Source organism: Rhineura floridana, chromosome 6 (assembly GCF_030035675.1).
Source record: "Rhineura floridana isolate rRhiFlo1 chromosome 6, rRhiFlo1.hap2, whole genome shotgun sequence".
Lineage (NCBI taxonomy): Eukaryota > Metazoa > Chordata > Lepidosauria > Squamata > Rhineuridae > Rhineura > Rhineura floridana.
In genome coordinates this window covers 92,418,625-92,433,122 of record NC_084485.1, presented here as the reverse complement: position 1 = coordinate 92,433,122, position 14,498 = coordinate 92,418,625, and the positions used below count along the sequence as shown (strand labels likewise).

Here is a 14,498-nt window from a genome sequence, read left to right as displayed (position 1 = left end):
AGGTTTCCTTTCATGGCATACAAATTCCAACCACAGGGTAACAGCAGAAAGTCCTCTAGTGGTACAGAAAACAGGGCTGTGTATCTACCCTGATTAAGCCTTTTTTACATGTTTCCATACCTCCCTCCCTTAGGAATGGAAAGATCTGTCAGTGTTGGTTCTCTCCGTTTCTCATTTTCTAACCTTAAATTTGGTTCTCCTCATCTCAATTTCATTTTGCAATTTTTTTTAAAAAAAAATCCTCATGAAAATTCTTCAGTGTTTTAGTGAGAATTTCTCCCAATAAACACATTGTTGTATGCAGTTTTGACTAATATATACATTTTGCAAGCAATTTCTCATCATATAATGCATTTTATATGTTATGTTCACTAACATATTCAATTTTTGCACACTTTCCCCCTAATATATGCATTTTTTGCAAACATTGCTTACTTGGTGAACTGCATCGCAAAATTCGGATAAGTGCAAATTTTGAAGGATGGCTGAATTTCGGTTCTCATCAGAGCTTGGAAATAACTAGTTACAAGTAACAAATTACTTGTAATTCATTGCTTTTTTGAGTAACGAGTGGGTAATTTCTTTACATTTTGATTGTAATGGAACCAGGAGTAACTTTACTACTTTTGTGGAGTAATTATAACGTTTCCAGAATTACTTTTGGGCATTACTTGGGGAGGGGAGCAGGGGACATCTTCTGCTCCTCTGATTTGTGGATGAAAATCATGTGCATCAAACTGGGCTTCTGTGCAGCATCACTCTTTCCTCGTGCTTTGTGGATGGGTAGGAGGTGACGAGGGAGGAGGCAGAGAGTGAGACGGGGTGGAGTGGAGAAAACAATTATTTAAATAAACAGATAGTGGTGGTGAAGAATGGAGTGGAGGGAAAAAGGATCCGGAGGTCAAGAACATGGATAAAGGAGGAGAAAGAGGCAGCGGCAGAATGGAGATAAAGAACTGTGGAGGTGAAATATGACAACGTGTGTGTGTGTGTGTGTGTGTGTGTGTGTGTGTGTGTGTGTGTGTGTGTGTGTGTGTGTGTGTGTGAATACTGTGTTTGCACTTGGCACACAAAGTGGCCTCCACCACCCTCTATGGCTACTGTGCTGCATTTGCAGTATTTTAACTTTTTTGAATCTCAGGGGAAAATATTTGCTTGAGTGAGTGTCCCTTAGTTGGTGGCAGGGCAGGGTCCGGAAGGTGGTTAAGTGAGAGAGATTATGCTGGCTGGCTGAGTGGGGGGTTTGCACTTGGTTTGACGTGCAAAGATCTGAGTAGTGGCCTCAGCCTCCCTCCCCACCACCCTTACCAGTGGAGAGACCACAATTGCTATCTTATGAATAAAAATAATTATTCTACTACCTCTGTATGTTTGTTTATTTTTAATGTTGCTTTAGGCTACTTAGATGTGCAGTAGCCAAGGCCAGCACCTCGTAGGCTTTTTTAAAAAGTAACTGAAATGTAATTGTAGAGATTACTTTGGAGGAAAAGTAAAGTAATCAGTTACTTTCAGAGCAATTGTAATTGTAATGGTAATTATTGCTTTTTTTGGCCATGTAACTGTAACTGTAATTTATTACTTTTTAAAAGTAATCTTCCAAGCTCTGGTTCTCATATTGTTTTTGGCTTTAAATTCAAACTGAATTGAATTTTTCCCACATCCCTACTCCCTACCCCATGCATACTTCCCTAGTTTCTGTGGTAACAGGATGAAGAACATCCTTGACCTCTTGTGGGTTTGGCATTCTGTTTCTTTGTTTTCCCCAAAGCTACACCAGAGGGAGCTACACATTCTGTACATTTAATGTTAAACTTTGTTATGAGAGTTCATAAAGATTTATTTCCCAGCACCTGCTACTGACAACCATCTCTTTAAATTACCATTCTTTAATTATAGAGCTTAGGATTTAGAACAGCCTTCCCCAACCTGGTGCCCTCCAGAGGTTTTGTACTACAACTTATATCACCCACAGCCAGCCTGATCAGTTGTTAGGAATTAATGGCAGCTGTGGTCCAAAACATTTGGAGGGCATCAATTTGGTGAAGGCTGATTTGAAATGTATGGTTACGTATAGCATGTTGCTGCTCAAACATTGGAACATCACCCAAGGTAAATGGATTATAGATTATTTCAGAAGAGTGAATAACAGAGTTATTGGCTGCCAGGGAAATACAACATGCAAAAATATATTCCAGCTAAGACAGCTGTGAGAAAGGACAGAGTGAATTTAGGCTGCGGTCTTAGGCATGCTGAACCTGGCAGCAACACTGATTGACAGGGATGTCAGAGAATTCCAATTAATCCAGGAATGACAGTGGAAATTGCATAGGCTTGCTTATTTGTCCCATGCCTGGAATGGAAATCAATCCCGCAAATACAGTTGGTATTTGCTGTTGTTGCTTTCAGTCCATAAACAATACAAAATTGATTTCATTATTTGCATTGTATTTCCTTTGCACTGAAATGAGTGGGATGGGTATGCTTTAATTTGGATTCCTGCACTGAGCAGGGGGCTGGATTCGATGGCCTTGTAGGCCCCTTCCAATTCTATGATCCAATGATTCTATGATTAACATAATACAAAGTAAATTACGTGATTAATTATGTAAATTATGTAATTTTGCCACAGTGGGCAGTGAAATGAATAACAGTTTTTGGTGGAAGACGAACTGTAGCAGAATGGAAACGGTGCTGCATGTGATGAATACAGGGCAGAATGGTAAACAATACCTAGCAGAAAATGATGTGCCTCAAAGATCTTGTGTAATGACTGGGTCCCATGTCAAAGAAATCCCTTGGTTATATCAGTGGTTTATTTAAAATAAAGCATGGCAGCCCTGAACTCACATCACTTTTCCACCCTCAGTCACAGGGAAAAATATGCTCAGGCCTACAGTTCATTTTCATATGGGCTACAGCCATGTCTCCTCTTTCTTCTTCCCCTGTCCTTATAAATCAGAAAGAAAAGGCCCTGTTTTCCAGATCACACTATATTGCTCCATAAGTAGATTATGATTGGGGACCACTTCACTCCTTTTCAGCTTTTATAATACAAAGATTCATTCTGTCCTGAAACTGCCATTTCATAATAAGCCCAAGCTTGATTACAATGCTGAATTGCCTTCACATTTCTGTTAACAGGAAGGAGCAACATAATTCATAAACCATATTTCAGGCATTGTGAAATAGCTGGGTCTGACAGGGGATCAGCTTGTTCCCCACTGAATCAAGAATACTGCAAGACCTGGAACCTGATTTACAAACACAGATGTGTGCTCTGACGCTCAGCTCTTGGTTAGGACATATTTGCTGTACAGACAGATATAAGAGTTCATCAAGCCTAAAGGAAAAACAACAGTTGCACTAAATCATTTTCAAATTAACCTTCTTGTTGAATGGCTCCTTGAGCGTATAGCCTGTATTTTTTCATTCACTGATCTATGGACTTAACCTTGTCTCCCCTGACTGATTCCACCTGGTTCTTGGCTAGGCACCTGGTTTTGTTTTCTGCTGCTGGATCATGGATCTATTATCTCTATTTCCCAGCAATAAATGTAGTCTTGCCTAGTCCTGCTAGCAATAACAGAGTAAGACAATGTGCAGTTTTGCTGGCTTCAGTGTGCCTCTACTTCTGTTTTCTGAACACAGGCACACACAACCCCAGACAAACTCTGCCCCCTTTTACTCCAAAACCTTGGAGGTTGCAACTCAAGCATGCTTTACCTTGAAGTCTTCACACAGACTTCAAAACTGATTGGCCATCAACCCCGTTGCCATTCCAGGGGAGTCCAATGAAAACATTTTGCTGTAGGCTCAGGCAGACACAGTGATTGGCCCAACAGTTTGTTCTGGGAGGTCCTAATCAGCAATGGGGAAGGGAGATGTGTCCAGCCTGGGCAGAGTTGTTTCAAAACACAGCCAGAGAAAATAGTCTGGCTGCTTTTGAAGCAACTAATGTGTTTGCAGGCTGATACTGCAATCCTAAGCACACTTACCTGGGAGTAAATCTCTTTGGACTTATTTCTGAGTAGATATGCATAAGATTGCACTGTGACATTGCAATTCTGTGTACACTTACCTGCTGGAAACAAGCACCACTGAACACAGTGGGACTTATTTCTTGAATAAACATGAAAAGGATTGCACTTTGTGCACCGATTTCTCTCTGTGTTGTTGTGTGATCATTGTTAATGTGTAATATAAAGTACAGAATAATTATTTGCAACCTAGAAAGTGCATCCTGGGCAGTGTAAGTTTACATTCACATTATAAAAGTAATAATCAAATATTACTTTAAACCTTATGTGAACGCATCTGAAGCCAGCCAGTGGGGTAGTAGCATCTCTGTCTGTCTGTCTGTCTGTCTGTCACAATCTATCTATAACACTAGCCTTTTTTATGTGACTACATCCATGGATATGAAATATGAAAGTGTGGTGAGGTGAGCAGGATCATACCCACTGACCCTGGCCTCTGTCTCCACACACATTCATCAGAATAGACTCAGAGCTTACACATGTATAACTGTGCATATAGTCTCACCATAAACATAAGGACCCTACATTTTTTTCCAAGGGTCCTGATTGCATGGATACAGACTACATGTATATATGTATGACTTCATTTGCTCATGACATGCCAGTGAACATGTGGAGGTTGGAGGCATGGTCCACGAGTGTGACTTTTTTCTTGCCACTCCAAGCAGTCAAACCCCCAAGTATGGTTGCATTAATTGCTGAACAAGTTTGTGTTCCTGGGTGCCCATTGAGCTACTGCTGTAAACCTTCAATTTCTGTTGACTTCTATATGCAAAAAATGGGAATTTCAGAAGAAAATCACCCTGTGCTTTATAGGTTACAGCAAAGCCTTTGATTGTGTAGATCATGAGAAACTATAGAATGCTTTAAAAGAAATGGCCACCGCATCTGATTGTCTTGATGTGCAACCTATACTCTGGACAAGAGGCTACTGTAAGGACAGAATATGGAGAAACCGATTGGTTCCCAATTGGAAAGGGTGTGAGACGGGGTGTAATTTATCACCCTATTTGTTTAATCTATCTGCAGAACATATACGGAAAGCAGGATTGGATCAAGATGAAGGAGGTGTGAAAATTGGAGGGAGAAATATCAATAATTTAAGATATGCAGATGATACCATACTACTAGCAGAAACCAGTAATGATTTGCAATGAATGCTGATGAAAGTTAAAGAGGAAAGCACAAAAGCAGGACTACAGCTGAATGTCAAGACAACAGAAGATTTATGTAACTTTAAAGTTGACAATGAGGACATTGAACTTGTCAAGAATTATCAATACCTTGGCACAGTCATCAACCAAAATGAAGACAATAGTCAAGAAATTAGAAGAAGGCTAGGACTGGGGAGGGTAACTATGAGAGAACTAGAAAATGTCCTCAAATGCAAACATGTATCACTGAACACTAAAGTCAGGATCATTCAGACCATGGTATTCCTGATCTCTTTGTATGGATGTGAACGTTGGACAGTGGAAAAAACAGATAAGAGAAAAATCCACTCATTTGAAATGTGGTGTTGGAGAAGAGTTTTGTGGATATCAGGGACCGTGAAAAAGGCAAATAATTGGGTGTTAGAACAAATTAAACCAGAACTATCACTAGAAACTAAAATGATGAAACTGAGGTTATCATACTTTGGACACATAATGAGAAGACATAATTCACTAGAAAAGACAATAATGCTGGGAAAAACAGAAGGGAGTAGAAAAAGAAGACCAAACAAGAGATGGATTGATTCCATAAAGGAAGCCATAGACCTGAACTTACAAGATCTGAACAGGGTGATTTATAACAGATGCTATTGGAGGTCAATGATTCATAAGGTCGCCATAAGTCGAAATTGACTTGAAGGCACATAACAACAACAACAAGAGGTCAAGCACCTGGCAGGTGACAGTACATGCTTGGTAGACCAAGTTCAGTTAGTGGGTCACCTGGGGACATCTAAGGTCATACTAAGAGTAGACCAAGTGAAATCAAGGATCTTAAATTACTTAAGTGTATTGATTTCAATGGGTCTTCTCTGGGTATGCTTAACATTGGTATTACCCACAGACAATTGTAAGTTCCTCTAAGAACTGCAGTGACATTAAGCTACAAGAGAGTGAAATCTTCTTCAGCAGCACCTCCTGTGTACCAAATGGAATGACATGGACACTTAGCCTAGTCCACAACTTCACTATGCTGTGTAGCCCTGTGGGGTGTTGCATGTTGAGTCCTGATTCCTTCAGCCCCAGCAAAACCTCTGGGGTTTTCAGTGGCTTCTCCACAGTCATGACATTTGCCTTCTGTCAGAGGGTCACAGTTTAGCCTGAACCTGGGCGTCTTGCAGAAGTAGCTCTATCTGTGAGTTAAAGCAGATCCGTTAATGTTTTTATAATTTGTAACATAGTTTAAAAACATTGATACCAGCTGTACCCCTTTGTAATAGGTAGGATTTATACTGAAATGAATAAACAAGAGTGTCAGATTCCTACAACGTAAACTGTATGATATAGAAGGCCAGCAGTGCATAATTATTTTTTTACCTGTAGCAGTTTCTGGCATATGTCAGATTGTTGCTTGTCAGTTACTCTGTGTTGAAATTAGACATCTGGAATTTCATACACAGTTTGTTAATGTCTGCTAAGGCTGCCAAGCAAAAAAGCCAAGTGCAGTCATTTAGGAATAGGATGCTGGTTTTTTTAATCTAGGTTTTTCCACTAGAATCTTGATTGAAACCTCCAAATTCATTTTACAGCCACCACATAGTTAAACTTTGTGTCTTATGGATGGATGGAGATACATAATGTGGATTGGATAGACGTTGTGTCCACAGGTGCTGCCTTATGCATGTGTACACCTATGCAGATCAAAGTCCCACTGCAATCCTGTACACATTTAACTGGGAGTAAATCCCACTGAATTTGATGAGACTTACATCTGAGTAGAAATGCATAGTGTTAAGCTGTATCTTATATTTTGACAGCACAGTGAAGAAAAGTCTAAATTCCATTCATAATAACAGAGGCTGGCTTAGGGTAGGGACCTGTTACAGGCTTAAAATGCAGCAAGGCTGTTTTTTCTCGCTGTGCTTCAGTTTGATTTTGCAGATCCCAGTGTCTCCAGCCACCCACTGTCTGTACCCAGTTTCCCTACTCCTCCGCCCACCCCAGCTCCTATTGGTGGACCTTTATCCCACCCCCCTGGAAATCATATTCTTGTTGTTGCTCTTGGTGTTGGCACTTTAAATAATCAAGGAGAGTGAGCGGAGAGAGATCTCCCTTCTTGTTTACAGTGACCGAAGGGCAGAAATTTCCTTCCCTTTTCGGATTAAAAGAGCATGATATACTATAGATTTAAAGGGGGAAACTGCATTCTAGCTGTTGATCACCTGCAATGTCATGTGATCCATGCAAATTAAAAGGGGTATCAGACCCGCACTAAACCTCTGTGTGAACCAGCCCAATGTCTCTGACTTCAATCCATAGTTCTTCTGGTTCTCTATCAACTAAGCTGGTTCTCAAATCTGTTCCTTATTTGATCTTTATGTTCTTATGGGATGTTATTTAAATTGTATTTTGGCATTATGATTGCTTTGTTCTTCTTTAGCTTTACTCTGATTTTCAATATTGCCAGTTGGTGATCTGTACTGCAGTCTGTTCCTGGTCTTGTTTTTGCAGAAAATATGGGACTTCTCCATCTTCTGCTTCTAATTATATAATCGATTTGATTCCTATATTGGCCATTTGGTGATGTCCACGTGTACAGTCATCTTTTCGGTTGCTCAAAAAATGGGTTTGCAAGAAACAAATTATTGGCTTCACAGAATTCAATAAGTATTTCTCCTGTTTCATTTCTATCTCCTAAACCCTATTTCCCCACAATTTCTAGTTCTTTTCTGTTCCTTACTTTTACATTCCAGTCCCTCATGATTATTATCACATCTTGTTTTGGTGTCTGATCAATTTCTTCCTATACTTCTGCATAAAATCTCTCCAATTTCTCTTCTTCTCTGTTTGACGTTGGAGCATGGACTCGGATGATGGCTATGTTAATAGGTTGCCAGTTACATCTCACTGATATAACTCACTCAGACCTTGCATTATAGCTCCTAATTGCTTTTGCTACATCACTTCTCACTATTAAAGCAACCCCTTCTTAATTTATCATTTCCTTCATAAAATATTTTATAGTTGCCTTATTGAAAATGTCCCATTCCAGTCCATTTTAATTCACTCACACCAAGTATTGTAATGTTGATGCATTCCATTTCTTGACAATTTCTAACTTTCCCTGGTTCATGCTTCTCACATTCCATGTTCCTATTGTGTACATTGTACAACTCCAGACTCTCCTTTCATCTGTGTGCATCAGCCTCTGGGCTTTCTTTCAGCTTTGACCCAGTGGCGTCATTAGTCACAGTGCTACTTGTCCTTGTCCATTGTTTTTCCCCAGTAGCTCGGTGAATGCCTTCTGACCTGGGGGTCTCATCTTCTAGAACTATCTCATGTTGCATTTTGGATACTCTGTTCATAGGGTTTTCATGGTAAGAGGTATTCAGAGGTGGTTTACCATTGCCTTCCTTTGAGTTTAGCTGCATCTTAGTCTGGTTTCTCAGCTTTGACCATTCCGCCTTGGGTGCCCTTGCTTGGAGTCTAGCCTCTTGGTCTAGACTCCTGATGGCATTGCTGTCACCTTCTTCAACACTCTCAACCCCCCTCACCACATTAAGGTGTGGGTCCTAGAGGAGGAAAGTGGGCATAGCCAAAGTATAATAGTAGGAATGGTAAGAAAAAAAATTGTGCATCACAATATCATAGCTGGGGATCTATGGGAGCAATCAGTAAAGATTTTTTAAATTTGTTTTTTGTTCATTTTGTTAAAAGAAATATTTTAATTTTTTAAAAGTTCTTTAATTGTTGGGGAGGGGCTTTTGGCATCACAACATTACAGGCCCCTCCAGACTGGTGTTTTATTGCATGTGCATACTGCAACATATTCTTGACATGATAATAGTGCATCAGTGGTAGATTTATTCTGCTATACTTTGTTTTGTGATCCTTCCGCAATGCTACCCCATTCTTGCTGTCCTGAGAGACTTTAGTGCAACAAAAGCAGGACAAAAATAAGACAGAACATTTGTGGTATAACAGGATTTCAGCAGGAAGTTACAGGATATGCCGTGCTTGGAAATGAAGCAGTGTGACTGCCCAAAAATGTTTGCAGGTGCAAACAGGATTGAAAGTGAGATTGTGTGTGACCACCCCCTAGCATCATGAGCATAAATCATCATGGAAGTGCAATAAAAAGGATATCTGGACCTACAGTGGGAGGTCCATAGGAACAGTCAAAAACATTTTTAAATAACCATTTTTAAAAAATGACAGCTGAGGGGGGGCTTGAGGGGCCATAAAAAACTTCTTGGGGAACCATACATGGCCTGTGGCCCATGAGTTAGTTATCCTGTTGATATGTAACATTCCTCACATAAATGTAAAAAATCATAGTGGTTTAAATTATTTAAGTCTGGAACAGTGGCTTCAATTACTTAAATATAGAATTTTATGTTGCTATTTATCGGTTCATTTATATAATCAGTCTATTAGCAAAGCATGAATGGAAGATGAAACTGGGGTGTAGGGGTGGGTCCATAGGTGGAGGATCTACAGCTGTAGTGCAGACTGAAGCAGTTCTTGCCCATAAATTCAGGTCCCAGATTTGGGCCCAGAAGTTCAGGAAATATAAAAAATATTTGCTGATATCCTCAAGACAGCAAATGGGAGGCTAGTTCAGTTTGCTTTGCAGAAATCTGGTCTGAAGTTGACTGAGCTATCTTCCCACCATCTGGTTGTAATCTTTGCCAAATTAATCCCAAGTCTCCATGTGATGGAGTAACGGATAGCCAAATATGTGACATGTGAAAGTGGAGTTTATGTTCTTCATAATATGAAACTGTTGGTATGCGGAGCGTTGCACACAGACGTGTCTCGTTACCAATCTGTACAATCCACTTGGTAATCCAAACTTGATTTTTATATGTTAGGGTTGTATATGATGTAAATCCATATGAAGGTGAATAAAATGAAACAAAGGTGTTTATCTATTTCCAGGGATAATGCTGGGCAGGATGGGTAACAGTGGTGTTCCTTTGGTCAGTTTTTGCCAGTGCTTGAATGAATCTGTCATGAAGATAGTAGCTGTTGCTGTATGGTAAGTAAATGCAGTGTTAGGTAAAACTGAGACTTGTAAGCAAAAGTGTATTTCAGTGTGTGGTAGGTAATGGAATACATGGCTGTTGACAAGCTGAACAGATACAAGGTTATGCTCTTTGGAAGAAGATACCTTTACTGGATCAACAGGGACTCAAGTACTACGTTGGTATTCTGTGCCATTTATATGTTCTTTTTAAACTGGTAGTTTTCAGACTTTCTGTCTTCATCAAACTGAAACCTCAACATCTGCCAAGGAATCCCTTAATATCCATCATGGAACCTCAGAGCACTGCAGGGAATTCAGAGGCATGTTAAGGTAGACACCTTAATGTCAGGCAGCAACTAGATCTGCTGACCTACATGAACTGAGGGCACTTCCAGATTACCTGTTTATTGAACAGTCATCCTGATTTGTTTGCATGGAGACTAGGTAATGTCAGTTATTTATTGAGCATTCACTCTGATTTGTTTATGTAGAGCTTATATGGCATTGTGTCAAAGCAAGTGTTATCCCACACATTCCTGTCACTTTCTTTATTGCAAAAAGTCCAGTCTTTTGCAAAAAGTCCAAGTTTGTTGCACAAGGCTTCCCAGTCAACTATAATTGCGCAATCTGAATTTGCTGGTTTGTGATTGAATCCCACCCCAAAATAATGTGTCCTCAGCATAAAACCTAAAACAACAGTTATTCAGTGGCTGTGAGTGGAATATAATTATAATAAAGGAAAAGTTATTTTTCAGGGAAGCTTGTCTCCCATTGCTTAGCTTCTCATTGTTGTGGAACACCTGAAAAGCTTTGAGGGATCCTAGGCTTCTTCAGAACATCATTTCAAAGTGACTGTTGTATGGGCCAAGTCACACGTGATGTGGGAGACTCATGATTACTCTTCTGATTTTATTTTTTAGCACAGTGTACTATTAGGGGACCACAAAATTTGATCATAGTAGCAGCCATAGGGAGTTATCCATGGTACAGTTAGAAATTTTAGACTTTGGACTTAATGATCTTCTGGAGGTGGGTGAGCTCTTTAGATGACAATATATCTTACTTCATTTGCTTCAAAATGTGGCAAGCCAGCCTGGCTGCATGCTTAAGCTTTTCTCTGGGGGCTGTCTCTGGGATCTCCCCATGGCTCTTACTGGGAGGAAGGGCAGGATATAAATTTAATAACCAAATAAATAAAAATCCCAGTTGCTTTCCTACCTTATACAAAAATGGCCTGTAGGGAAAGGGTTAAACATATGCACAAAACATACCATGATGCTGCTGCAACAAAATTTGCAACTTTTCAAGGGTGCATTTCGGTTAAAGAAAATAATTGGGAGACTAATTAGTCATGGCTCTTCTGTTTCACATGCAGTTTGACCCTAAAAACTCTGGAACAGACCAGAGGGGAAGTAGTAGTAGATGGCCTGTTTCATAGACTTAGTAATTATGTACATACATTTGTTAAGTTTCTTCAGTTTTTGTGTGGACATGTTTTTTCACATTGAATATATTTTTGTCTGTTTCCCCAGGTATTTTCCATTTGGAATAGTATTCCTTATTGCTGGTAAGATCTTGGAAATGGATGATCCATCAGCTATTGGGAAGAAGTTAGGCTTTTATGCCATCACTGTGGTTTGTGGCCTGGTGGTACACGGACTTTTTATTCTGCCCATGATGTACTTCTTCATCACCAAGAAGAATCCCATTGTCTTCATCAGAGGGATTCTTCAAGCCTTGCTTATTGCTCTGGCCACATCATCCAGGTACTATATAATGAATGAAACACTGCACCAATAACTGCCACATTAGTAATGAAGGGAGTCATCGGTGGAATTTGATCTTGCACTCCTTGTTGTTATGTTTTGTTTTTTCCTTCCTCCCAATTCATTTAGGTGCTAGAGCTATAGGGTCTTCAAATCCAAGTCACTCAATCCCTATTTTGTGTCTGTGTTGGAATTGCTTTTTAATATGTTTTTAAAGCTTTTTTTTTAAAAAAAGATGTTTTTAAAGTGTTTTTTATAAAGGTTTTTAAAGATATCTTGTTTTAATGTGTTTTTAAGGATGTTTTGTTTTCATATTTTAAAGTCTGTTTTTATGATGTTTTAGAGTGTTTTAGTGCTTTTGTTTGCCACCCTGGGCTCCTACTGGGAGGAAGAGCGGGATACAAATCTAATAAATACATAAATAAATTAGATTATAAAATGTGAGACAGTGACACACACTGTCATATACAATCCAACTGGCCGCAGCACCAATGGTTTCTCCATCATCCCCTCTATCTCCTCCTGCGTTGCTCTGAAAAAGGACCAAGGAGGGCCTTCCAAAGAGTAAGGCATTCTGGGCAAGGTGGTCGGAGGAGTGCCTGTGCCACTGCCACAGCAGCTAGAAATCCTGTTTAAACTGAGTTATTTAAAGTAACTTAAGAAGTTTTTCTATGCTTAAACTTTCTAGCAACTATGGAAAGCTGTGGCGGCAGCATGGACACTCTCCTGGCCACCTCACCGAGAATGACGAGCTCTGGGGAAGGATCCTCTTGGTTCTTCCTCAGAGCGAGGCAGAGAAGGGTTAGAGAGGGTGGTGGAGAGCCTTGCTGGGTGGGGGGGGCAGCTAGTAGTGCCAGCAACAGCAGGGGGGCTGACAGGCCAGCCAGCCAATAATGAACTGATGAGGCAAGGGAGGGGGGATAGGGTGCCAATTTGCTCTCTCCCCTTCCCATTCATCACCTTATTCTGCCTTGTGACTGAGCCCACTTTTCTCAAATGTTTGAGTGAAGGCTGCAAAGCAAAGCACCAGCCTATCTATCTATCTATCTATCTATCTATCTATCTATCTATCTATCTATCTATCTATCTATCTATCTATCTATCTATCTATCTATCTATCTATCTATCTATTGGTCTCTCTTTCTGCCTCAGAGTCACTCTGGGTAAAAGGGAGGGGAGAGATGGCTAGAGGCCTGCACTTTGCTCTCCAGCCAGCTCAGCACCACCCAAAGTAAAACAAAACAAAATAAAACCCACTTTTAAAAAATGTTTTAAAATTGGGAGGAGAAAGGGGCCTTGGCAGGCATGGGGGGGGTAGCACAGTGCCCATGGGCATCTTGTTGGAGACTCCATATTTAGGAACAGAAACTGCCTTGTTCAGCCTTGTGAGTAAGCTACTCTGGGAGAAGGATGGGAAGGTTTAATCCTGCTAAATTTCCCTTGATCTTTCAGTGGTATCAATTCCCACAGAAATCCTTCTGGATTACTTAGATAGGGGACATTGGTCTGCAGTGGGTCCACTCTTCCCACTTTGGTAGGTAGAAGAATGTGATCTGGAAATCTTCTGCCCATCCCATAAGAGTTAGTCCTGGGTGGTGTTACTAGACAAACAGAAGAATGGGAAGGTTGGAAGGGTCCTGACAATTAGCCAAATGTCCTGAATTGTGGCATGTTCTTGCAAATAGTATCCCACACTCCCATAACACAAGAGCTCCTCTACAGATTAAACCAATAATCCAAACTATAAATAGAGATATCAAGGTCAAACCAGGTGCCTCACAACAGCAGTCTTCTGCAATTTGAGAAACAGTTAAGCCGTTCAAATGGCTGGAGCACGCGCATGGTATTTTGCCTTCATGTAGAGATGTCCCAATGCCCTGCTACAGTAAAAGGTCATACTTCTTTGTCTTATTTATTTATTTTATATCCTGCCCTTCCTCCCCAAGGTGTCCAGGGCAGCAAACACACAAATTATAAACAATTAAAGCATCTAAAAACAATTCCAATACAGATGCAGCACGAATGTGATGCTGAGGATGCCCTGACAGAGTTCGACAAGCAGCCTGTGAGGAGGGCAGAGTTTGTTGTAAAAACTGAAATTTGTACATGATTAAATTATGGGCAAAATATATGCATTCATGCTTTTTTTTTAGATCAAATAGCTATGTTTTCTAAATATTAGAATGATACCTTTATTAAGCCAACCAATAGTGTGCAAATTTTTGAGTTTCTTAGAACTCTTTGTCAGTTAGATTATTAAAAAAATACACAAGGGGGATGGGGAATAAAAATGACAGCTGCTGACACCATCCATGTCTGCAACATGGATGAGTTTTAAGATAGAGCTTGGGAGAGGGTAATAGACATTCAAGTGAGGCTGTATTGGGTGCTTTGCAAGTGTGAGGTTGCACCTAGGCCTCCTGGAAAGAGAAAACACGTAATGAATGATTCCCTATTTGTACAAAATACAGCAACCAGCTCGTACTGAATTCCAGCTCTGTGTTTTTAGATA

The 14,498-nt window shown here is 40.2% G+C and overlaps 1 protein-coding gene across 1 annotated transcript in view; it reads left to right on the top strand.

The window, feature by feature from the left end:
- SLC1A7 (solute carrier family 1 member 7) overlaps positions 1 to 14,498 on the top strand; it is a 76,058-nt gene that overhangs the window by 45,223 nt on the left and 16,337 nt on the right. Inside the window, exons 8-9 of the mRNA XM_061633015.1 lie at positions 10,133 to 10,232; positions 11,753 to 11,986. Of these exons, the coding sequence (XP_061488999.1) occupies positions 10,133 to 10,232; positions 11,753 to 11,986 (334 nt within the window). The remainder of the gene's footprint in view (positions 1 to 10,132; positions 10,233 to 11,752; positions 11,987 to 14,498) is intronic.